We start from the raw sequence: 26,422 nt of genomic DNA, 5'->3' as shown, positions 1-26,422 counted from the left end.
GCCCTTTTACCTATAACATTCCTTCCTCTGCGCCGTGTTTTGGCAAGGTTAAATCCAGCTTCATCGATAAATACAAATGAATGTGGTCTTTCCAGTGCTTCCACCTCCATTACTCTCTGAAAAACAGTAAGTGCACAGTTTTACTGTAGAAATGCTAGTGTAATACAAAATAGATTCCTGTAATGTTTTCATTTACTGTAAGGATGTAACTCTCACCTGTTTGTATGATGGAAAATTCTCATTACAGATGCCACTGTGGATCTTTGCTGATTGGGTTGCACCCTCAACCCTGCCTCTCTCAATGAGAGACCATGGTTCACGACATGGTCTATAAGTGTAGCCCTTATTTCATCTGAAATAACAGCTCTTTGTCTTCTTTGTCTTCCTCCACGCATCCGCCCTCTCCCTGCCACCCTTCTCCCTCCACGAACCCATCTTCCTTGTTCCATTTACAAAATGAGTCTTTCTGAGCTCTACCTATATATACTGTAATATGTGTGTGTGTTCACTAACAAGTCTAAAACAAGACACCTGCTTAGCCTTTCAGCTGAAATTGCAATCAGCAGTGTTTGAAAGGCACAAGGCTGAAATCTATTCTGTTTTGAATGTGTGGTTCACAGTTTTGACAGCAGTGTGTTAGCATTTGAACAAAGTGCTGTAAATCCACAGTGTTGTGCAGGTTGTGGTTAAAGTCATGGGATAAGTGTGTAGAGTTTTGAAAACTGTGTTCAAGCAATGAAAAACGAACTAGAGTTTGGTCCACATGAACTGCTGCTGTGCAGACTGTAGTTAGAGTTTTGCACATGTGACTCCAGTTGTGTCCACTGTCGTTTAGCAATCGAAAAAAACTGTAACACAAAACCTATGTTTGGAGCGCCATCTGCTGGTTCATACTGGCCAAGACAACTGGCCCTTGAAATTATAATTTAAAAAAATATTATAGTCTTCGTTAGTATTGATTAGTTTGCAATTAGTACATGATATTGCTGCTCTCTGCTGTAATGGCAACGACAACATGTTGTTTTAATTGGGGAGAATAGGCAGCCTATAATAGATGTGATCCGACAAAAGAATTAGGCCTAAATATGTTTATAAAAAACACTTCGTTTTTAATTAAAAAACATGTATAAAAATTTCATATTAGAGAAGAGGTCTGGCACCCCTCTGAGCCTGGTTCATCTTTAGGTTTTTCCTAAGGAGTTCATCCTGGCCACTGTGCTTCTGCTTATGCATTGCTTTCTCTTTGGGGTTTAGGCCAAATATATGTTATTTACTTTGTGACAACTGCTGATATAAAAAGGGATTTATAAAATATATTTTGTCATTTTTAAAAATGTATATAGCCTATATTTAAGCGTCAAGGCACGATGGGTGTGGTATATGGCCAATATACCACTGCTAAGGGCTGTTCTTATCACGACACAACTCGGAGTGCCTGGATACAGCCCTTAGCCGTGGTATATTAGCCATATACCACAAACAACCGAGGTGCCTTATTGATATTATAAACTGGTTACCAACGTAATTAGAGCAGTAAAAAAACATGTTTTGTCATAACGGTGGAATAAGGTCTGATATGCCCCGGCTGTCAGCCAATCAGCATTCAGGGCTCGAACCACTCAGTTTATAAATAGTAGTATCTTTATTGGAGTTATGCCATAAAGAATCACTGGTCCACATTGTCAGGCCATTGTGGAACAGGTTTATGCTCATTCTCGGGCGGCAGTAAGGCGGGCGAGACCATTATGGGCGAGACCGATTAACGGATCCGTACCCGGAAGTGGGTGGTTGAGTCACCGACTGGTCACTACAGATACTGCCTGCTGGGATGAGGCAAAGAACCGGAGAATCGCAGAGATTGATATAAATCTAAGAAACCGAAAATCTCAGCCATAATTGATCACACTAAAACACACGGCGCTGCCGTATTATTAATTACCTTGGCATAAACGGTAGAAATAACACCTCGCCAAAATGATGGAAGAGATACCGGTAGATAGATTTCAGGTGCCTAGCGCTGTTCAGGCGGAGATGCAGCCGCTTGTAAGTGGGATGTTTTTTATAGGCTACAACTTGTGATGATAAATTAATGCATTGGCTAATACAGTATGTTCCTATACTGTTAGACTAGGCTACTACATTTTTGACGCTATCAATTTTGCCTGTAATGTATTGTTTAATTTCGATATTGGCCTGGTGTTAATTTGTTGCATTTCGTTTTAGCTGTCTGATAAATGTAGAAAATGTCGCATTATTGGTAGGAAACCATAAGGTCACGAGAGTATGCCTGGCTTTATGGCGATGAGAAGCGAATTTAAGACGACCTTGATCAATATCCGTTTTTCAAGTGATCGAGCTGCGTAGTGAGCATCGATGATGCTTGGCGAAAACAACCATCCCAACCTCGCAGAGCCATCCGCTCTTGGGACAAACAAATGAGCCAAAGCCTGTCATTGCAAAAATCGTAGGTAGTGGATTGGCATGTATGTAACAGATCATGTTATTATTTAATTGTTTGCTATTTATGAATATTACAAAGCAATTGGCTGGCCTATCGGAGCGAGTAAGGCCTAGCCCCCCTTCGATTACTTCATCATGCGGTGACTGCGTGGAGCGGTACCCTCCACGGCAGCATATGGCGTTTCACTCAGAATCAAACCCGCTCGTTGCATCAGATGCTGTAGGCATATAGTTAGTGTTGTGTCTCAGTAGACCATGTTAGTTTGCTGTATCGAGTTCGTTTTTCAAGTCCATGGGTGGGAAATAATTTTGGCTTAAGGGCCACATCTAGATTTAAAAATTCAGTGGAGGGCCACACAATTTTTTCCTGAGCAATTTGTTAATCAGAAGCAATTTGCGGGCCTGAAAACGGGAAGTTATTTTAATACTGTATAGGTCCATTATAATTTCTACATACTTGATGTCTAGTTGTAGACATTCAAGAGTGGTCTTCCTTTTTTACTCAAACCTCCCTCGTGCCAGATTGAATGGCCTGAAGGGCCGGATTTGGTCCGTGGGCCATATGTTGCCCACCCCTGCTTTGGTGGAGCCTATCTGGAATACCATGATTCAGCGAAAGTGTTTGTCTGTATCTGCAGTGGCGTAGCTTTTGGGAGTTGTGAGTGTAATGTGTGTCACAATTAAGATGTGACAACCTGACAACCTTTGATGTGTGTGTAAAGTGCATATGTGTGTGTGAGCCGGACAGGAAATCTCACAAGTATATTTTTCTAATACAGTAGCAATAGGCCTATTGTATTTACTAGCCTATAAATAATGACAATGTCATATAAACATCCCAGAACGTGAGTCATGTGACACCAATCTCTCACTACTGTGATGCAATTTAGAACCTCTCTCTCCAGGACCCGGCATCGTCCACAGCTTCTTCGGAGGCAGACTCAGACACGAGGGAGGGCGAGCCAGTCACTATTAACTACAAGCCCTCTCCTCTGCAGATGAAGATAGGTGAGCGTAAGAGGTCTCAGCAGAACCTAGTACCTCTGTTTATTTCAGCACCTTGGACAGTGGTCACATGTCCGGAGAGCAATACAAAGATGTGGGGAGCAATACAAGGTTCTGTAGAAGGGAGCAATACAAGGTACTGTAGAAGGGAGCAATACAAGGTTCTGTAGAAGGGAGCAATACAAGGTTCTGTCGAAGGGAGCAATACAAGGTTCTGTAGAAGGGAGCAATACAAGGTTCTGTAGAAGGGAGCAATACAAGGTTCTGTAGAAGGGAGCAATACAAGGTTCTATAGAAGGGAGCAATACAATGTACTGTAGAAGGGAGCAATACAAGGTTCTGTCGAAGGGAGCAATACAAGGTTCTGTAGAAGGGAGCAATACAAGGTTCTGTAGAAGGGAGCAATACAAGGTTCTGTAGAAGGGAGCAATACAAGGTTCTGTAGAAGGGAGCAATGCAATGTACTGTAGAAGGGAGCAATACAAGGTACTGTAGAAGGGAGCAATACAAGGTTCTGTAGAAGGGAGCAATACAAGGTTCTGTAGAAGGGAGCAATACAAGGTACTGTAGAAGGGAGCAATACAAGGTACTGTAGAAGGGAGCAATACACGGTTCTGTAGAAGGGAGAAATAAAATGGCTAGGTTTAGTGTCAAGGCTTAAAAGGCATACATACCTGTATAAACACATTGAAATACCTCATTGGGATGACCAGAAAATGACATGGTAAAATAATGACTCAATTTAACAATTTTGTAAAAAGACATGTCATTGATGAGCAAACCCTACTCATGTTCCCCTTTTAACAAATGTTCCCACAACATATGGGATGAGGGAGGGAGTCACTGTTACTGTTGGATGGCCCTAGTCCCGCACACCAGATATTTCCTTGCCAAGCCCAGAATGTCTGTTATATCAAAACCTCAAACTAGCAAGCTGCAGTCATTAGCCTGACTTATGTACCCCCTATTCCCATCCATATGCTTGTATGAGGCAACATGAAGATTTTAGAAAATGTATTTGTGTTCTTTCTTTTTTATGGGGAAAGTTTTCCCCACAAGTGCGACACATCATCCACAGATTAGATTTTTGTCTATGTGAAGCTTCGCCCTTTAGTTGGAAGGTAGCTAACTAGCTACCATTTATATGTTTCTATTTGGAACCACGCCTTGTAGGTCTAGTAATGTGATTTGCTAAGATCGAATAATGACAAAATACCTTACTCTGTAAATTCACTCAGAAAGTTGACTCAGTAAGTTCATTAGGGCCAGAATTGAGTCGTTCTTGCACCAGGTGTGAATGTGCTGTGTGTGTATAGTCTGGGGATGTGGTGATGGCCTTGGTCTGTCATCTTTGACACATCTCTGACTCAAAACCAGATAACCAGTTGAATGGTGTCAGGAGACAGGTTATCTGAGAGCTGCCATGGCAGGATTGTGTCTGTGGCCCTCTATATTTTTCAATCCTCTGATGTCACATCCTGTGATGTGCAGAGAAACAGCGAGAGCTGGCCAGGAAGGGATCACTGAAGAATGGCAATGCAGGAAGTCCAGTGAACCAGCAGCCCAAGAAGAACAATGTCATGGCCAGAACACGGTGAGAGCTGACCTCGGTCCTGACTAGGGCCTCCTCCCTTTTGGCCCTTCATTCATTGTTTTCTTTCTCCCTATGTCCCTCTTCACTGGTATCTACAACCCCTCCCATTTCTTTCACTCTCACTCACTCTCTTCCTCCTGGTCTGTTCTACCTCTTCCTTCTTGTGTTCCCACTATCCTGCCCACCTTTACCTTTCCCTCTTTTTCACTCACTCCCTCTCTCCTCTCCACAGGCTGGTGGTGCCCAATAAGGGCTACTCCTCCTTAGACCAGAGCCCTGATGAGAAGCCCCTGGTGGCCCTAGATACAGACAGGTAGGTGATATCGTACACACATAATGTCACGTGTCCACCATCACCCTTTACTATCAGACCTGCCAACATGGATACAGTATTTAGGTTATCAAATCAAATCTTATTTGTCACATGCGCCAAATACAACAGGTAGACTTTACCATGAAATGCTTACTTACAAGCCCTTAACCAACAATGCAGTTAATAAAATATTCACTAAATAAACCCTAAGTAAAAAAAAAAAATCATCAATCAAAAAGTAACACAAGACATTTACATTACAATAACTAGGCTATATACAGGGGGTACCGGTACCGAGTCAATGTGAGGGGGTACAGGTTAGTCGAGGTCATTTGTAAAGTGACTATGCATAGATAATAAACAGCGAGTAGCAGCAGTGTAAAAAAAAGGGGGGGTTCAATGTAAATAGTCTAGGTAGCCATCTGATTAGTTTAGTTGGGGGTAGAAGCTATTAACCTCTAGCGTCGAGCAATCCCGTATCCGGGAGCGTAATCATAGCCTCAAGCTCATTCATTTCTGAAAACTTTTGTTATTGTGCAAGTTTCACATATATATTCATGAAAATCGCAAATGAAATGAAATAAATATATTGGCTCACAAGCTTAGCCTTTTGTTAACAACACTGTCATCTCAGATTTTCAAAATATGCGTTTCAACCATAGCTACACAAGCATTTGTGTAAGAGTATTGATAGCTAGCATAGCATTAAGCCTAGCATTCAGCAGGCAACATTTTCACAAAAACAAGAAAAGCATTCAAATAAAATCATTTACCTTTGAAGAACTTCGGATGTTTTCAATGAGGAGACTCTCAGTTAGATAGCAAATGTTCAGTTTTTCCAAAAAGATGATTTGTGTAGGAGAAATCGCTCCATTTTGTTCATCACGTTTGGCTAAGAAAAACCCCCGAAAATTCAGTCATTACAACGCCGAACTTTTTTCCAAATTAACTCCATAATATCGACAGAAACATGGCAAACGTTGTTTAGAATCAATCCTCAAGGTGTTTTTCACATATCTATTCGATGATAAATCATTCGTGGCAGTTGCCTTTCTCTTCTGAACCTAATGGAAAAGTGGACACAGCTGGAGATTGCGCAATAATTTCGACGGAGGACCCCAAGCGGACACCTGGTAAATATAGTCTCTTATGGTCAATCTTCCAATGATATGCCTACACATACGTCACAATGCTCCAGACACCTTGGGGAAACAACAGAAAGTGTAGGCTCATTCCTGGCGCATTCACAGCCATATAAGGAGACATTGGAACACAGCGCATTCAAAATCTGGTGTATTTCCTGTATGAAATGTCATCTTGGTTTCGCCTGTAGCATTAGTTCTGGGGCACTCACAGACAATATCTTTGCAGTTTTGGAAACGTCAGATTGTTTTCTTTCCAAAGCTGTCAATTATATGCATAGTCGAGCATCTTTTCGTGAAAAAATATCTTGTTTAAAACGGGAACGTTTTTTTATCCAAAAATTAAAAGAGCACCCCCTATTTAGAAGAATTTAAAGAGCATTTTGGTCCTAGACTTGGCGTTCCGGTACTGCTTGCCGTGCGGTAGCAGCTTGGCCCGAGTGAAGTACAGGGTAATACGCACTACCCTCTGTAGCGCCTTGCGGTCAGATGCCGAGCAGTTGCCATACCAGGTGGTGATGCAACCGGTCAAGATGCTCTCGATGAAGCCTCCCGGGTGGCGCAGTGGTTAAGGTCGCTGTACTGCAGCGCCAGCTGTGCCATCAGGGTCCCTGGGTTCAGGCTCTGTCGCTCAGGCTCTGTCGTAACCGGCCGTGACTGGGAGGTCACGAGTAGCTACTACAACAATTGGATACCACGAAATTGGGGAGAAAAAGGGGTAAAATTAAAAAAAATAAGATGCTCTCGATGGTGCAGCTGTAGAACGTTTTGAGGATCTGGGATCCCGTGCCAAATCTTTTCAGTCTCCTGAGGGGGAAAAAGTGTTGTCGTGCCGTCTTCACAACTGTCTTGGTGTGTTTGGATAGTTTGTTGGTGATGTGGACATCAAGGAACTTGAAACTCTCGACCCGCTCCACTTCAGTCCCATCAATGTTAATGGGGGCTTGTTCGGCCCTCCTTTTCTTGTAGTCCTCAATCAGATCCTTCGTCTTGCTCACATTGAGAGAGATGTTTTTGTCCTTGCACCACACTGCCAGGTCTCTGACCTCCCTATAGGCTCTCATTGTTGTTGGTGATCAGGCTGTTGTTTCGCAAACTTAATGATGGTGTTGGAGTCGTGTTTGGCCATGTACTGGACATTTACTCCTGAGGTGCTGACCTGTTGCACCTTCAACAACCACTGTGATTATTATTAATTGACCCTGCCGGTCATCTATGAACATTTGAACCTCTTGGCCATGTTCTGTTATAATCTCCACCCGGCACAACCAGAAGAGGACTGGCCACCCCTCATAGCCTGGTTCCTCTCTAGGTTTCTGCCTAGGTTCTGGCCTTTCTAGGGAGTTTTTCCTAGCCACCGTGCTTCAACACCTGCATTGCTTGCTGTTTGGGGTTTTAGGCTGGGTTTCTGTACAGCACTTTGTGACATCAGCTGATGTAAGAAGGGCTTTATGAATAAATTTGATTGATTGATGTAGTCGTGGCTGATCAGGGAGTACAGGAGGGAACTAAGCATGCACCCTGAGGTGCCCCAGTGTTGAGAATCAGCGTGGAATATGTGTTGTTGCCTACTCTTACCACCTGGGCGTGGCCCATCAGGAAGTCCAGGATCCAGTTGCAGAGGGAGGTGTTTAGTCCCAGGGTCCTTAGTTTAGTAATGAGGTTTGTGGGCACTATGGTCTTGAACGCTGAGCTACAGTCAATTAACAGCATTCTCACATAGGTGTTCCTTTTGTTCACGTGGGAAAGGGCAGTGTAGAGTGCGATCATTTAGGCAGGTTACCTTCACTTTCTTGGGCACAGGGACTATGGTGGTCTGCTTGACACATGTAGGTATTACAGACTCGGCCAGGGGGATGTTGAAAATGTCAGTGAAGACACTTGCCAGTTGGTCCGCGCATGCTTTGAGTAAACGTCCTGGTAATCCGTCTGGCCCTGCGGCTTTGTAAATGTTGACCTGTTTAAAGGTCTTGCTTACATCGGCTACAGAGAGCGTGATCACACAGCTTCAGTGTTGTTTGCCTCAAAGCGAGCATAAAAAGCATCTAGCTCGTCTGTTAGCCTCGCATCACTGGTCAGCTCGCAGTTGGGTTTCCCTGTGTAGTCCATAATAGTTTTCAAGCCCTGCCACATCTGACGAGCGTCAGAGCGGGTGTAGTAGGATTCAATCTTAGTCCTGTATTGACGCTTTGCCTGTTTGATGGTTCGTCTGAGGGCATAGAAGTATTTCTTATAAGCGTCTGGATTAATGTCCCACTCCTTGAAAGCGGCAGCTCGAGCCTTTAGCTTGGTGTGGATGTTGCCTGTAATCCATGGTTTCTGGTTGGGAAATGTACACTGCTGTACAAAAGTTTGTTTTTGAAAGAAAAGCACATTTTTTGTCTATTAAAATAACATCAAATTGATCAGAAATACAGAAATACAGTGTAGAGATTAGCTAACACAACATGCCAATTGAACACAGGAGTGATGGTTGCTGATAATGGGCCTCTGTATTCCTATGTAGATATTACATTACAAATCAGCCGTTTCCAGCTACAATAGTAATTTACAACATTAACAATGTCTACACTGTATTTCGGATCAATTTTGATGTTATTTTAATGGACAAAAAATGTAGTTTATTCACTGTCGGGACGATGTTGTGGATACACTTGTTGATGAAGCTGGTGACTGCGGTAGTATACTCCTCAATGCCATTGGATGAATCCCGGAACATATTCCAGTCTGTGCTACTAAAACAGTCCTGTAGCGTAGTATCCGCATCATCTGACCACTTCCGTATTGAGCGAGTCACTGGTACTTCCTGCTTTAGTTTTTGCTTGTACGCAGAATCAGGAGGATAGAATTATGGTCAGATTTGCCAAATGGAGGGCAGGGGAGAGCTTTGTATGCATCTCTGTGTGTGGAGTTAAGGTGGTTTAGAGTTTTTTTCCCTCTGGTTGCATGTGACATTTGCCTGCATTAAAGTCCACGGCCACTAGGAGCGTCGCTCCTGGATGAGCGTTTTCTTGTTTGCTTATGGCCTTATAAAGCTTGTTGAATGTGGTCTTAGTGCCAGCATTGGTTTGTGGTGGTAAATAGACGGCTACGAATGATATAGATTTGAACTCTCTTGGTAGATAGGGTGATCCTCAGCTTATCATTAGGTATTCTAACTCAGGTGAGCAATATCGCGAGAATTCTTTAAAATTAGACATTGCGCACCAGTAGTTATTGACAAATAGACACACACCCCCGTATCTCGTCTTAGCAGTCATAGCTTCTCTGTCCTGCCGAAACACGGAGAAGCCAGCCAGCTCTATATTATCCGTGTCGTCATTCAGCCAAGTCTCTGTGAAACATAAGATATTACAGTTTTTAATGTCACGTTGGTAGGATAGTCTTAATCGAAGATCATCCAGTTTGTTTTCCAATGATTGCACATTGACCAATTATTCTGAGGGTAGTGGTGGTTTACTCACTTGTCGACAAATTCTCACAATGCACCCAGACCTGTGCACCCTGTATTTCCGTATTTTCTTCACGCCAATGACTGGATGAGGGCCTGGTCTCCGGGAAGCAGTATAGCCTTTGCGTTGGACTCAACCTCTTGAAACTCCCCATCCCGGATCCGGGATCGTGACTAAAGCCTCAGGCTCATTAGCATAACGCAATGTTAACGATTTCTGAAAATCGCAAATAAAATGAAAATAATGTGCCTACTCTCAAGCTTAGCCTTTTCTTAACAACACTGTCATCTCAGATTTTCAAAATATGCTTTTGAACCATAGCAATTGACTAATTTGTGTAAGAGTATGCTAAGCTAGCTTAGCATTTTGAGTAGCATTTAGCACGCAACATTTTCACAAAAACCAGATAACCAAATAAATAAAATAATTTACCTTTGAAGAGCTTCGGATGTTTTCAATGAGGAGACTCTCAGTTACATAGCAAATGTGCAGTTTTTCCTGAAAGCGTCTGTGTGTAGGAGAAATCGCTCCGTTTTGTACATCACATTTGGCTACCTAAACGAACCGAAAATTCAGTCACCTACAACGTCAAACTTTTTCCGAATTAACTCCATAATATCGACCGAAACATGGCAAACGTTGTTTGGAATCAATCCTCAAGGTGTTTTTTCACATATCTCTTCATTGATATATCGTTCGTGGAAGCCTGCATTCTTCTCTGAATTCTGTGGAAAAATACTTGCAGCTGACTTTTGCGCACCAATTTTGGCGCAGGACACCGGGCGGACACCTGGTAAATGTGGTCTCTTATGGTCAATCTTCCAATGATATGCCTACAAATACGTCACAATGCTGCAGACACCTTGGGGAAACGACAGAAAGGGCAGACTTACTCCTCTCGCATTCACAGCCATATAAGGAGACAATGGAAAACAGAGCCTCAAAAATCCTGCTCATTTCCTGGATGCCGTCTCATCTTGGTTTTGCCTGTAGCTCACGTTCTAGGGCACGCACAGAGAATATCTTTGCAGTTCTGGACATGTCAGAGTGTTTTCTTTCCAAAGCTACCAATTATATGCATAGTCGAGCATCTTTTTGTGACAAAATATTGCGCTTAAAACGGGCACGTCTTTTTATCCAAAAATGAAATAGTGCCCCCATAGCATCAAGAGGTTAAAGAAAAAAGCTTCGACCAATTTGAGGTGAGTAATCGCTGTTTTGATGTCCAGAAGCTCTTTTTGTTCATAAGAGACGGTAGCAGCTACATTATGTAGAAAATTAGTTACAAACAACGCGAAAAACAAACAAAATAGAACAGTTGTTTAGGAGCCCGTAAAACTGCAGACTTCCCATTCGGTGCCATTGTGACAGGCATGAGGTGAATGTACATACAGTGCCTTGCTAAAGTATTCACCCCCTTGAACTTTGCGACCTTTTGCCACATTTCAGGCTTCAAACATAAAGATATAAAACTGTATTTTTTTGTGAAGAATCAACAACAAGTGGGACACAATCATGAAGTGGAACGACATTTATTGGAAATTTAAAACTTTTTTAACAAATCAAAATTATTCAGCCCCTTTACTTTCAGTACAGCAAACTCTCTCCAGAAGTTCAGTGAGGATCTCTGAATGATCCAATGTTGACCTAAATGACTAATGATGATAAATACAATCCACCTGTGTGTAATCAAGTCTCCGTATAAATGCACCTGCACTGTGATAGTCTCAGAGGTCCGTTAAAAGCGCAGAGAGCATCATGAAGAACAAGGAACACACCAGGCAGGTCCGAGATACTGCTGTGAAGAAGTTTAAAGCCGGATTTGGATACAAAAAGATTTCCCAAGCTTTAAACATCCCAAGGAGCACTGTGCAATCGATAATATTGAAATGGAAGGAGTATCAGACCACTGCAAATCTACCAAGACCTGGCCGTCCCTCTAAACTTTCAGCTCATACAAGGAGAAGACTGATCAGAGATGCAGCCAAGAGGCCCATGATCACTCTGGATGAACTGCAGAGATCTACAGCTGAGGTGGGAGACTCTGTCCATAGGACAACAATCAGTCGTATATTGCACAAATCTGGCCTTTATGGAAGAGTGGCAAGAAGAAAGCCATTTCTTAAAGATATCCATAAAAAGTGTTGTTTAAAGTTTGCCACAAGCCACCTGGGAGACACACCAAACATGTGGAAGAAGGTGCTCTGGTCAGATGAAACCAAAATTGAACTTTTTGGCAACAATGCAAAACATTATGTTTGGCGTAAAAGCAACACAGCTCATCACCCTGAACACACCATACCCACTGTCAAACATGGTGGTGGCAGCATCGTGGTTTGGGCCTGTTTTTCTTCAGCAGGGACAGGGAAGATGTTTAAAATTGATGGGAAGATGGATGGAGCCAAATACAGGACCATTCTGGAAGAAAACCTGATGGAGTCTGCAAAAGACCTGAGACTGGGATGGAGATTTGTCTTCCAACAAGACAATGATCCAAAACATAAAGCAAAATCTACAATGGAATGGTTCAAAAATAAACATATCCAGGTGTTAAAATGGCCAAGTCAAAGTCCAGACCTGAATCCAATCGAGAATCTGTGGAAAGAACTGAAAACTGCTGTTCACAAATGCTCTCCATCCAACCTCACTGAGCTCGAGCTGTTTTGCAAGGAGGAATGGGAAAAAATTCAGTCTCTCGATGTGCAAAACTGATAGAGACATACCCCAAGCGACTTCCAGCTGTAATCGCAGCAAAAGGTGGCGCTACAAAGTATTAACTTAAGGGGGCTGAATAATTTTTCACGCCCAATTTTTCAGTTTTTGATTTATTACAAAAGTTTAAAATAACCAATAAATGTTATTCCACTTCATGATTGTGTCCCACTTGTTGATTCTTCACAAAAAATTGCAGTTTTATATCTTTATGTTTGAAGCCTGAAACGTGGCAAAAGGTCTCAAAGTTCAAGGGGGCCGAATACTTTCGCAAGGCACTGTATAAGATCAACAGTGATGACATGAATCTATGTAAATGACCATCCACTTCCCTTTATGTTGCAGTGACGATGACTTCGACATGTCCAGATATTCCTCATCGGGATACTCCTCAGCCGAGGTGAGATGTGTGAGGGACCAGGTACCTATGCACTCTGGGTAACACTACCTAAGCCCGGAACAGATACAACAGCCGACATAAGGAGAAACGAGATGAGACAAAACTAACCAGTTTTAGAATGTTGTGTTGTAGAACAGCTGCCTAAAGAACGGGCATTCAGATCAAAAAGACAATACATGTGGTTGCGACCGTTTCCACTGTGATGGTGCCTCTTTACAATTGATTTAATTTTTATTTATTTAACCATTATTTAACAATGAAAGTCAATTAAGAACAAATTCTTATTTACAATGATGACCTACCCCGGCCAAACCCTAACCCGGACAACGCTGGGCCAATTGTGCGTCGCCCTATGGGACTCCCAATCTCGGCCGGTTGTGATACAGCCTGGACCACAATGACTGATGTACTTTGAAACAAAGCTGCCTCTGGTTGTAACAAGTTGTTGTAGCAAATTAGTATCATGAAATGCATGCACCAGAAACAGGGTGGACTTTCGTGACAAGTAAGGCTAGCTAACTGCAGCAAAATAGCTATCTGTCTGGTAGGCTAGCTAGCTAACGGCTTGGCTAAACACAGAACATCTGCACACTGTTAAATGGACACGTCTCTTCTTTAGCTAATATTTTAGATATTGAATCTTAGAAACTCCAGCAGCTGACATGAGATGTTCTAAAACTAGATCAAGCAAACCTCAAACTGCATAAAAACTGTCTTGTCTCATCTCAGATGTTGTATCTGTACTGGACTTTACAGTCATGCCTGGCCATTGCTACTCATCCCCACCACACTTATAATCTTCATGTTCTCTCCCTTCACAAACCTCATTACAGTAAATGCAGATTACTGTTGGATAAAATCTCAGACTACCTTTATTCATTTAAGGTCACCACAACTGACCCATTCTCAAAACCACTTACATTACATATTTTAGCCTTATGTCTTTGTCATTAAACAATTTAGCTACTGTAACAAGACTGTCTTCAAAAGCCTGATGTGATCGCTGAATTAAGTCAACTTCAACAACTTATGATAAAACAGTGATTATGGCTTTCACAGTGTAACAATATGACTAGCCTTCAGTTACATGGGTACTCCTTGAAGACGACTTATCTGAGAATACTCATCTGGGAGGAGGCACACTAGTCTAGGCCTCTCTGATTCCTCCTGGTCATTATTGTGTAATACAAGTGAAAATAAAAGCAAGGTCAGTTGATAAAAAAGGGGTGTAGGCGATGGTCAGGCATGTAACTAAGGGGTGTAGGGGATCGTCAGTCATGTTACTAAGGGGTGTAGGGGATCGTCAGTCATGTTACTAAGGGGTGTAGGGGATCGTCAGTCATGTTACTAAGGGGTGTAGGGGATCATCATTCATGTTACTAAGGGGTGTAGGGGATCGTCAGTCATGTTACTAGAGGGTGTCCCCTAGGGGATCCACTCACCCTAACATGACTGTCATGTTACTAAGGGGTGTAGGCGATGGTCAGGCATGTTACAATAAGGGGTGTAACATGGGGATCACCTATACCATCTCATGTGACCATCCCCTACACCTTTCATGACTGACCATCCCCTACACCCTCTAGTAAAATTACTGCCTTTAGTTACATGACTGACCATCCACTACACCCTCTAGTAACAAGACTCTACTTAATAGTCTTAAGTCTATGGTATAGTTTCTGCAGCCCCAGTAATGTGACATTCCCCTACACCCTCTAGTAACATGACTGACCATCCCCTACACCCTCTAGTAACATGACTGACCATCCCCTACACCCTCTAGTAACATGACTGACCATCCACTACACCCTCTAGTAACATGACTGACTATCCCCACCTTACATGACTGACCATCCTTAGTAACATGACTGACCATCCCCTTAGTAACATACCATCCCTACTTAGCATACATCCCCTAAACACCTTAGACTGACCATCCCCTACACCCTCTGGTAACATACTGACCATCACCTACACCCTCTAGTAACATGGCTGACCATCCACTACACCCTCTAGTAACATGACTAACCATCCCTTACAACACCTTAATAACATGACTGACCATCCCCTACACACCTTAGTAACATAACTGACCATCCCCTACAACACCTTAGTAACATGACTGACCATTCCCTACACCCTCTAGTAACATGACTGACCATCCCCTACAACACCATAGTAACATGACTGACCATCCCCTACAACACCTTAGTAACATGACTGACCATCCCCTACGACCTCTTAGAACATAACTGACCATCCCCTACGACCCCTATTAACATGACTGACCAACCCCTACAACACCTTAGTAACACGACTGACCATCCCCTACGAACCCTTAGAACATAACTGACCATCCCCTACACCCCTTAGTAACATGACTGACCATCCCCTACACCCTCTAGTAACATGACTGACCATCCTCTACAACACCTTAGTAACATGACTGACCATCCCCTACAACACCTTAGTAACATGACTGACCATCCCCTACAACACCTTAGTAACATGACTGACCATCCCCTATGACCTCTTAGAACATAACTGACCATGCCCTACGACCCCTATTAACATGACTGACTATCCCCTACAACACCTTAGTAACACGACTGACCATCCCCTATGACCCCTTAGAACATAACTGACCATACCCTACGACCCCTAGTAACATGACTGACCATCCCCTACACCCCTTAGTAACATGACTGACCATACCTTATACCCCCTAGTCACATGTCCATATGTCCACCCTTGCAGCAAATCAACCAGGACCTGAATATCCAGCTGTTGAAGGATGGTTACCGGCTGGACGAGATCCCTGACGACGAAGACCTGGACCTGATCCTGCCCAAATCTGTCAACCCCACCTGCATGTGCTGCCAAGCCACCTCCTCCACCGCCTGTCAAATCCAGTAGCCCACACATCTGCTGTGAGTTTACTCTGCCATTAGAGCGGCGACAAGAGAGCATTGATAGAATATGAGAATTATATGAAAACTTATCGGGCAGAAAGTTAAATGTAAAATGAAAAAATAGAAAAAAAGGAAAATTAAGACTAACAAAAAAATGTTAAAATACGACTAACAGTGATTACTTCCTCCTATGGTAGGACATGCACTTCTGTTTGTGTTTGAGATCTGGGAGGAGACACACTAGTCTAGGCCTCTCTGATGCCTCTTCCTGGTCAATATTGTGTAATACAAGCAAAAATAAAAACAAGGTCATTTGATTTAAAATATAATTTTCATGTCCCTAAATAGGAAATATTATCTTAACTGCTGGTGATAAAGCTGCTCTGCTTACTTGACTTTGTCATATTAATTGCGTTTTATTTAGTTCATTTTTGTAGTTATATACTTTTTATTTAAAGGATCTGTATGATTGAATGTACTGGGGTGTGTTGTAAAGATGAATATCTGGTATCTGATACTATAATTTGGTCCTGAAAGCAGGGTTGTCTAGCACCGGCCTGTCTAGCAGACTCATTCAGTCTACCTTGACACTCTTGCCCTGTTTCTTATTGTACTGGTTGGAGGTATTTATTGTTTTTAGGAATGAATGCATTGCAAAGGGATGACATTCATGATGAGCACCTACTGTAAAGGGATTGGGAAATGTATCTGAATTGGCTGTTTGTTCCCACATCTTACACACTCTGCTACTTTGTCCATTCTTCATTGATTTATCACTTTTGAATGTGTTATTCTTGCACATTTGAGTTTGTTTGGGTTCTAAGGTAATATGTGTATGGTGATTAAGGTGATTGCTAACCTGCGATGACCCTTATTCAAGAGGATGATACAGCACTCTATCATTGGATTCATTCTACAACACAATACTTTTCCAGTTTGCTTACACAATTCACCCCAGTAGAGGCCATAGGGAACAAGTGGTTTTGTTAAGTAAAAGTATAAGCCAACTTTAGATAGCTTTTTGGATACAGGCTGTTGACATCCTACCATGCCCCTCCCACAATGTGTCTAACTAATCACTCCTGCTATCTTGATTGGCACAATCATTCTAAATAGTGTCAATAGAGCAGACACGCAGCAGGGGGTGGGATGCAGTTTATTTTCCTCTCGTGATTGGTTGGAAAGTGATCAAAGGATCATAAGTATCATTAACTTTGAGTACTAATCCCTCACTGAATCCTTCACTCGACCACCTCAGAGTTGATTTCTGATTAGAGTATGCCTTAAAGTAGAGAATATTCAAACAAATGTGTATTTATTGCCAGTCTCATGACCGAATGTATTTTAAAGGGATTTGCAGTATGAATGTATGCATTTTTTTTTTCATTTAGACAGTTGATTATTATTATTTATTTTACTATTGTGTTCTCATGTAGACACTTACATTCTAGTATTTAACAATGTTACTGTCCTGTGTAGTGTATAACATCAATAAACACAAAGCCAACTGAACCTGCTTGGGGTGTCTACTGCATTCTGAGGAATTTTTCTAAATGCATTTCTGTAGCCAGGTGCATTGATAATGTAGCAAAAACTCTCACAGGGTGATGGCAGGAACTAAGTTCATTAGCAATCTAACAATGAACATGTAATGGAATACATTGTTGAAATAAGTAAGCCTACATGCTGACTGGAATGTATTTAGCTACATAAAAAAATGCATATGGGGAAAAAATTTGGCCTAGAAAATTGTGACACCATCTTGGCTCCCTATAAAATGACGCAACCTCACATAGATCATACTGATGTACAAAGAATAGTTTTAATGTTAAAAATATCTGACATAATTAACGACACAGGTATTTACAGTGAGCAATACTATCATAAATTATTATCCACAGGTTGACAGATGGAGCTTCAGACTTTCAGAAAATTAGAACAACTTCAAAACGTCCAAGAATGCTGAGCATGAATTCAATCTGAAAGGCACAAAGTATTACACAATCCCCTATACAAATACAAAAATAATGTACAAAGTTCAAAAAATGTTGCAATACTGCAAATGTAATAGTAATCCAAGCTGCAACACACAACTTTACATTCTATTTGGATAGTTTCAGTTGGCAATTTGACACCTATCTCAGTTGTACAAGTAACCCGTCTGACTTGGAACACAAATTTCACTGCTTTGTGTTATAACATAACCATAATTTAGGCAATTCATTATCAACTACTAGCACACACACACAACTACCAAGGTGATTTATACCATTACATTATGGAGCACTTTAATACATAAGGCCTCTCATTGTCTGGTAGTGTAAAAACCAAATAAATGGCCAAATAAAAAAATATGACATAGTTCACATATATTATTACATTGCTACTTGATGTACAGTATTCCTTGTAGAACGAGTAAATTAAATATTAAGCGAAAAGGTGAATGGTTCTACGATTTATACCGCTTTTCTCATTCCAGTGATAATATTGCTCACACCACTAGGGGTCACTAGAGACCAGTTATTACCAAACAAAACAAACAGGGCACTGTTCAATAGGACACTGGGCCCACAGTAGATTAAAAAAAAAATCATCACATTTTTCCTCGAAAGAAAGTGTGTTTGTTTATTGGGTAAATAAAGTAACTAGCCTACTTTCACCTCCCTGTAGTGTAGTTTGGTTGTGCGTGTGTGTGTCTCACACCTCAGTAGGGCTCTGGTCTCCAGAGTCGCAGGAGGAGAAGGAGGCGGAGGAGCGGCTTCTTCTGACTGTGGGGCCCTGAAGCATGCTGGGGTGAAAGCCTGCATGGCGGCGGGCGTGTTTGGTCAGATGATCACTCCTCATGAAACACTTGTCACATAGCGGGCAGGTGAAGCGCTTCTCCCCCGTATGTGTTCGGTAGTGGCGTGTCAACTCGTCTGAACGTGAAAACCTCTTAGTGCAGTCTGGCCAGGTACACTGGAATGGCCTCTCACCTGGAGAATCATAGCCACCAAGAGGACAAAGTGAAGGAAGAGGGAATAAGTGGAGTCATTCTGACGAGTTCTCAATGACAGAATGAAGGTCAACATTTTTCATAATAAATCAAATTGGCTAACATTCCATCTCTACAGGTGTGCAATTGAGTGAAAATTCAGGTTATGAGACATCACTTACCATTAAGCACTTAAGAGCTGTTATAATATTGAATTCTTATAACAAGGCTATATAACAATATGTTCTCTATGTATCAACATTTATACAAAATGATAGATATGTCAGGAACATTATAAGATTTGTATAAAATTATCTTAAGGGGATTCTACATGCTCATTATTATACCGACTGACCAATAGCATTTGTACTACAAATAGGCCAAATTCATTCAAGTGTTGAATTCCTTCATGACCAGGTAGTCTCGAAACAAAAATATGAGTGTAGTGAAATATGTGATGTAAGAGGAAGGGGTGTTGCATGGTTACCAAGGACAATATGTGGGCTTGAGTGGGTTTATTACAATAATATATCCAGGCTACACATTAAACATAGGTAACAGGTCCTTAACACTTGGTTGAAATGGTGCGCTATAGACAGGCTGGTAGATTAGCAACAAAACTGACGTGTGCGCAACTATGGGGCAAAACAGACAGGGTTTACTTAGACCGTTGACAACATGTAAACTATATTTCTTCTCCAAATGTTTATTGAAAACATAAATACATTTGAACAATGAGTACCTGTTGCCTCTAATACATTGCTACAGTTGTTGGTATTATCTATATTGTCACTTTACCCCTACCTACATGCACATATTACCGCAATTACCTCGACGAAACTGTACCTCTGCACATTGACTCGGTACTGGTACCCCTTGTATATATCCTCGTTATTGTGTTACTATTTTTCCTTTAGTTTATTTAGTACATTTTTCTTACTTACTTTTTCAAAACTCTGCAAGTAACGTTAAGCATTTCAAGGTACGTACGGTTGTTATGAATATGAAAATAAATAAAATGTACAAATGAAATGCAAGCTAGCTAGTCAAAACACCTCAAAACAAGACCTGGTATCAATAACAAGATACAAAGAGCTGAAAGGAGCCACCTACGATTCCGCAGGACAGCTTCTTGTCATTGTTGCTAGCTATCGGACCATTCACAATCATAACAACGCACGTCTTCCGGACACATCCATGAGCGCACATAATTTTTGTGACGTTGTCGACCAACCCGTCTATAATGACGCGTTCACAATCCCGACTTGTAACTGGTTGAATGCGGCACGTATAGAACTACAACCAATTAGCAAGTCAGAAATCTCAGAGTTTCCTAATTCTGACTAGCACGTGAACAAGACCTATGCAGCCTAGTAGAAGTTTGAATAGAGTACCACAGTATGAGTTATAATACCCATAAAACCTAGCAGTCAAACATGGAAATGGTTCCAATCGTTTTTCCACAATTCATCTTTCCCATAGGGGATTTTAGAAACGCTTAAAATAAGGGCTGTGTTTCGTGTAGGCTTACGTTACATTTCGATAACCGTGTAAATCTCTCTAGGCCAAGGTGACTTTAATCAATATATTCTGCTATATTTATTTAGGGGCTTGGTCGGTAGGGATGCAGTGCGTGCTAACCGAGGTTGCCAGGTGCACGGTGTACCATCCAACACATTGGTGCAGCTGGCTTCCGGGTTGGATGCGCGCTGTGATAAGAAGCAGTACGGCTGGTTGGGTTGTGTATCGGAGGACGCTTGACTTTCAGGACGCATGACTTTCAACCTTTGTCTCTCCCGAGCCCGTACGGGAGTTGTAGCGATGAGACAAGATAGTAGCTACTACAACAATTGGATACCACGAAATTGGGGAGAAAAAAGGGGTAAAATTTAAATTTAAAAAAAGACTACAAGTCCCTGAAAGTCCCAAAACCACTAGGTTTTATGGGTATTATAACACCTCCACTCTATGTGCCGTTTCTACATGTCTAGGAAGTCAGTTTCTGTACTACTATGCACACTGTGAGAGACTGAGGACTCATCTTTGTATCTGTGACAACATGCACAGCTCCATTGAGGCTCTCCATTTTGAAGTAGTACATTCTTCATGATTGGCTGATCCCTCCTGACGACCTGTTTGGACATGACTCCAACAGGGTCATCCGGAGGGATCAGCCAATGAAGTCGGAAGTCCCACCCAGTTGGTTAAAGTGGTGGAAGCCCTCAATTGCGCTGCCAATGCTAATACTGCCTTTTGGTCACTAGAGGCCTCTATGATTCTCTATGGTGTCAACAAGAATCACGCCGCCCTTTGCGCACACACCTCTCTGCCCATGGACACACCTCCGCATTAAAAACGCACAGGAAGACAGTTCATGTATAATTTGAGTTATGTACAACACGCACACATACTACAGAGCTAGGCACGATGGTTATCTAGATTCTAGAATACACTAAATCGAATTTTCTTTAGTACAAACTATGAGAGCCATATCATTTTGCAATGTTCTACTGAAAAACTGACTGGTCAAAGTCATGTTCTCAATAATCTCTGCGCCAGTGTGGGCATACAGAGCTAGGCTACATACCAGTATAGACTATCAAGTTTACTTCTATGTATGTATGTACCTATGTAGCCTAACCTTTACAATACTTACCAGTGTGCACTCTAAGGTGGGCTTTAAGGTGGGAAGACTTGCCATACATCTTCCCACAGCCGCTGAACGGGCAACAATGTCTCTTCTCTGAGGACACATGCACAATCACAGCCTTCTTGTTCCGTGACTGCTTTTCTGTCGAGGTATGTTGCGCCCTTGCTGTGTCCCCGCTCACCCTGTGACCGCACAGGGATCCGTTAACCATGCTGTTGGCATCACTTTGGCCCAGACATCTACTACCCCCACCACATGTCTCACTGCGTGTTATCTGGTTACATTTGTTCAGGTCGAGCAAAATCATCGCCACCATTAACAAAGTCCTGTTTTCTTGGTTCTCTTTCGACATGTCTTCTTTCGGTTTGGCATCGGGACAGCGGTCCTCCGGTGGCCGGCGGTTAGCGATGGAGACTAAACACTCAGCAGCGAGATCAACCTCCGACATTGCCGAAGCCTTTATTTATTTAACCGGTGACAAAAATATGTTCCCTAAACGGATGCTGATATTTTTGCCTTTGATAAATGGGCTCTCCTTGTAATTTATCAGGTGGGTTATCTTCACACTACAGGGATTTTGGGAAACATGTGGTTTTCAGTTTCACATGTGTCGCCTTTGTGTCTCAAAATAATACTATTTTACAGAAACGGATCAAATAAACGCTCTTTGGTAACTAGGCTACTAACTAGATAATTATCTTGATATTTGATTTACTCCTCTGTAGCCTGTAAATAATAAATACGGTCCTGGTATAGTGTTGTAGGTTCTGCTGTCTTCTTTCTCTCCTCGCAAATGCGTCAACTTGTCCTATTTTACAGCATGAAGCTGTTCCCAACTCCAAGAAACAAATTCGCGGAATCCCAGGGTGTCATAATAAAACAGGGCTGCAATTGGCTACGAGTAGAGGTGACGTATTTTTGTACACACAACTTGGAATAGCTCGTTCATATTCATTGATGGAAGGGATGGTCGGCCAATCACTGGATGAACAACATGAAAAGGGGGACTGTTTCTGTCATGCCACACATCATTGTTGACCAGACTGCGCGAGTTTTCTTTTTCAAGGGTTAAGGCAAGGCGCATTGCAACACAATTCCTCTAGCTCATTTCCGTAACACATTTCTTCAGCACCGAACACATCTCTTTGAGAAAAACGATTATTTTAAGTGTAAGTGTGTTTCTCTCCAGCGTAGCCTATAGCCTCACATGACAATTAAAAAGTTACATTTATTTGGGAGTATCCAGCGCTCAAGATGCTAAACTCATGAGGCATTTATGGATTACATTCTTCAAGAATCAATGGGAAAATATAAAGAATTATAAATACTGTGGCGAATTCGAGGTGTAGCCCCAATTAGGACTTGATTGGTCCAGCTACTGTCAAGCCAACACCTTAACTGTTACACCAAGAGGCCTGAACCTCTTCAAGAGGTCACTAGGTGTTGTGTTAAGGTCACTACAATACTATTGAACAGCTTCCCAAATCCCGAACTTTAGCCTACTTTGAACTTTTGGGGTTATTTTCTTAGCTCAGGGTTATACACTGAATGTACAAAACATTTGGAACACTTTCTCTTTCCATGAGAGACTGATCCCTTATAGCAAAAGGAGGTGCAATTCAATATTAGGAAGATGTACCTAATGTTTTGTTCACTCAGCGTATAGCCTAATAATCATTATATTTTAATTTGATTTACCAACACAAGCTATAGGCTATATGTGAATCTACTAACCTTGCATAGCCTATTATAACCACAGTGTGTCTTCATGATGTTTCAGTGGTTTGTCATTTTACTCTCAAGGGAACTCACTAATTTAAAACAATGTTCTACTTGAGTTTCTGATAATACATTTCTCTGTTACAACTATGGCATACCCATCTGCAAATGCATACATAGCCTGAAGTTCAGGTCCTGAGTGGTAGGAGAAATCAGCCAATGAGGCTGCTTGTAGTAACAAGAGCCTCTCCAAATGTAAACCCCTTTCTCCGAGCTCACCAGGACACAGTTCGAAGAAAAAATAAACAGTGTTGCCACTTGTCAGGAGAGAATATGTTGCTACAGTCCCCACCGTGATAGCCACGTGCCTGGTTCAATTAGGCTTGAGGCTTATTCTATTCTACCCCAACCCGGTTAGACTATGCCTAGGACCTAGCCTAATATCAGAAGGAAATTATAGCTCCCCCCCAACACACCCATGTCTGGTGGCCTAGTATAGCCTATAACAGGATATAGGCTATAAGAGTGTGGGAGGACGTCGTGACCATATGCTGTCGCCTGAATCTATAGTCTGCACTGGAATTCTCCATTGCCCATAAACACGTCATTGGATGTCTGTTAATGCCGCTACACCCCTTAACCGCAGCATATCACGTTGGTACGCTCTAACATGTTATTCTAACCAACACCGCCTCCTTGTGTGTGTCCACGTGCGACTGTAGAACAGAATGTTCTCTTCCGTGAACTGAGTATGAACTCGTGCGCCATTGCAGTTAAGAGGGCCAAGTTCCTCGAAGATTAGGCTACAGCAATAGAGCTCCCCAGTTTGTAGTCCTAATACCCAGAAAAAAACGCATCTGGTTCGTTCAGTCATCCTTATAGGAAAATGAATGGGGAAAGAATAGAGTTATGGAATAGGCTAATCACCGAAAATACGGTCTCAGTAGATCTTATACGTTTTTGTTGTACGATATAATAGCAGTCAGTTAACATGACCTTTATGAATTCTGAAGCCTTTGTGTTTTTTATCATTACATCAATTATTCAGAATTTACAAAAAGTGACGTGAGTTGATGAATATTGTCTCATTTAACAAAACGTATAAGATCTCATAAGCCTCCTGTGTTTACCACATACCTTATTTTCGTCGGTTATCAAACCCCCCTACAAAACCGCCATTGATTTTCCTCATAGGCTTTGTTCAACGAACCATGGCAGAGTTAGTGCCTACAAAAAGACGCCATTACTATTTCTCTCTATTGGCATGCATCTTTGTTTTCATACAGGCCTATCTGCAATCAATAGTAGTTGTCCCAGATAGCCTACGTTCCAAACAAACATATAGTAACGCGTTTTCACACAATTCTTACATTTTAGTAATTTAGCAGGCGATCTTATCCAGAGCGATTTAAAGTTGTGAGTGCATACATTTTCGTACTGTTTTAAGCTATAGTTTGTATCAGAGTTCGGCAATTTGTTACATTGTATTTTTTAAATGTTGTTTTTAAATTGTTTTCACGTTGCCAAATGTCAAACGAACTAAATGCCCAAACAAAAACATGTTTCCATGCAAGTCATTTGTTTATTGGACAAAAATACTCACCTTAAATCCATTTTTGATTATCATAAAGCATCACTTGTGTCTCCCTATCTTCATATTGCTTTCGCTTTGGTCTTCCAACAGCATGCGCCAGGAAAGAGCGCAATAGCCGCTTTAACTGCGACATTAATAGGCTATATTCAGTAGCCTATATCCCTAATCTGAATAACATGCGCTCAAAAATGCCCTGCTACTCACAAAATGTTTCAGAGATTTCAAGTTATGATGCTGCATGGATTTCATAAAATGCTCGCTGTCAAACAACCAATAATAATGCGCGACTAGCGTTCTTTTTCTGTGTTTGGTCCAGACTGCGTTTTCAACTGCAGCTGTTGTTCGAATTGAATTGGGCCGAGATCACACTTTTTGAGCGAACCATGGTGCGTTGTTTAGTGCGCTCCCAAGTGTGGATAGAGTATTCACACCAGTCCAAAGGGGGTACACTCACCAGAGTTCGGAAAAACCTTTCGGAAATACTGCACCAAAACAATTTGGTGTGAAAATCATCTTTACTTTGAGAACTCGTTGAATGATCGATGTGTGTGGATGTGGTCCGTTCACTGAACCCGCAATCAGCATCTGCTTGGACTGGTATGAACACTATCTGCACTCCGGAGCGCACTAAACAATGCATCACGGTTTACGGTTTAGGGTGATCTCGGTCCGATTCCATTCGTAGGCTACCTTGGTGCGGTTTGCTGCAGGTTTAAACCCAGTCCAGACCAAACACAGGAAAAGAACCAGAGGCTCTCAGTATTGTTGCTTGGTTGTTTGACTGTGCAGTACCATATTTTGCCAGTCTGTAACTTGATATCTCTGAAACATTCCGTGATAAACAGTTCATTTACAGTAAGAACTCATTATCTGATGCAGATTAGGGGAGACGGGGGCTATACCGGGGATATAGGCTCAGTGGCGACCTGTCATTCAGTATTTTGAGCCCAACCTATTTAGCTATGTACAGTGCATTCGGAAAGTATTCAGACTCCTTGACTTTTTCCACATTTTGTTACATTACAGCCTTATTATAAAATGTATTAACTAAAAACAAGTCCTCAGCAATCTACACACAATACCCCATAATGACTAAACGAAAACCGGTTTTTAGAAATGTTTGCAAATTTATAACAAGTAAAAAACAGAAAAACCTTATTTACATAAGTATTCAGACCCTTTGCTATGAGACTCATAATTGAGCTCAGGTGCATCCTGTTTCCTATAGATCATCCTTGTTTCTACAACTTGATTGGAGTCCACCTGTGGCTGTGGTAAATTCAATTGATTGGACATGATTTGGAAAGGCACACACCTGTCTATATAAGGTCCCACAGTTGACAGTGCATGTCAGAGCAAAAACCAAGCCATGAGGTCGAAGGAATTGTCCTCATAGCTCCGAGACAGGATTGTGTCGAGGCACAGATCTAGGAAAGGGTACTAAAACACATCTGCAGAATTGAAGGTCCCCAAGAACACAGTGGCCTCCATCATT

General features: G+C 41.8%; 2 protein-coding genes across 5 annotated transcripts; one reads left to right on the top strand and one right to left on the bottom strand.

Annotated features, from left to right (window-relative positions):
* Positions 1–1,755: 1,755 nt before the first annotated feature.
* Positions 1,756–17,502, top strand: LOC135532081 (protein FAM219A-like). 4 transcript variants are annotated; one of them, XM_064959745.1, is made up of 6 exons: positions 1,756–2,043; positions 3,351–3,468; positions 4,957–5,059; positions 5,292–5,372; positions 13,024–13,099; positions 15,836–17,502. In XM_064959745.1, the coding sequence occupies exons 1-6, from the start codon at positions 1,975–1,977 to the stop codon at positions 15,992–15,994; spliced, it is 606 nt and encodes a 201-aa protein (XP_064815817.1). In that variant the 5' UTR covers positions 1,756–1,974; the 3' UTR covers positions 15,995–17,502. The 4 variants fall into 4 exon arrangements, with proteins under 4 accessions (XP_064815817.1, XP_064815868.1, XP_064815920.1 ...); XM_064959796.1 differs by having other exon boundaries at positions 1,757–2,043; positions 3,366–3,468; XM_064959848.1 differs by having other exon boundaries at positions 1,759–2,043; positions 13,024–13,078.
* Positions 17,503–17,790: 288 nt separating this feature from the next.
* Positions 17,791–22,964, bottom strand: klf9 (Kruppel like factor 9). The gene is made up of 2 exons (XM_064959686.1): positions 21,621–22,964; positions 17,791–18,965 (listed from the first exon to the last, which is right to left on the bottom strand). Exons 1-2 carry the CDS (start codon positions 22,060–22,062, stop codon positions 18,688–18,690), a joined length of 720 nt encoding a protein of 239 aa, XP_064815758.1. The 5' UTR covers positions 22,063–22,964; the 3' UTR covers positions 17,791–18,687.
* Between the last annotated feature and the right edge of the window lie 3,458 nt (positions 22,965–26,422).

The sequence above is a fragment of the Oncorhynchus masou genome, chromosome 1, assembly GCF_036934945.1.
Source record: "Oncorhynchus masou masou isolate Uvic2021 chromosome 1, UVic_Omas_1.1, whole genome shotgun sequence".
Taxonomy (NCBI): Eukaryota; Metazoa; Chordata; class Actinopteri; order Salmoniformes; family Salmonidae; genus Oncorhynchus; species Oncorhynchus masou.
Note: the sequence above shows the minus strand (reverse complement) of the source record. Positions and strands in the feature narration are given on the sequence as shown.

Bases quoted from the DNA above. Each gene is read 5' to 3' on its own strand.
- klf9 (XM_064959686.1), bottom strand. From the start codon at position 22,062: ATGTCGGAGGTTGATCTCGCTGCTGAGTGTTTAGTCTCCATCGCTAAC. The intron at 18,966-21,620 runs GTAAGTATTGTA...ATGATTCTCCAG, and splicing joins CCACCTTAGAGTGCACACTG to GTGAGAGGCCATTCCAGTGT.
- LOC135532081 (XM_064959745.1), top strand. From the start codon at position 1,975: ATGATGGAAGAGATACCGGTAGATAGATTTCAGGTGCCTAGCGCTGTT. The intron at 3,469-4,956 runs GTGAGCGTAAGA...TGTGATGTGCAG, and splicing joins TCCTCTGCAGATGAAGATAG to AGAAACAGCGAGAGCTGGCC. The intron at 5,373-13,023 runs GTAGGTGATATC...TTTATGTTGCAG, and splicing joins GTGGCCCTAGATACAGACAG to TGACGATGACTTCGACATGT.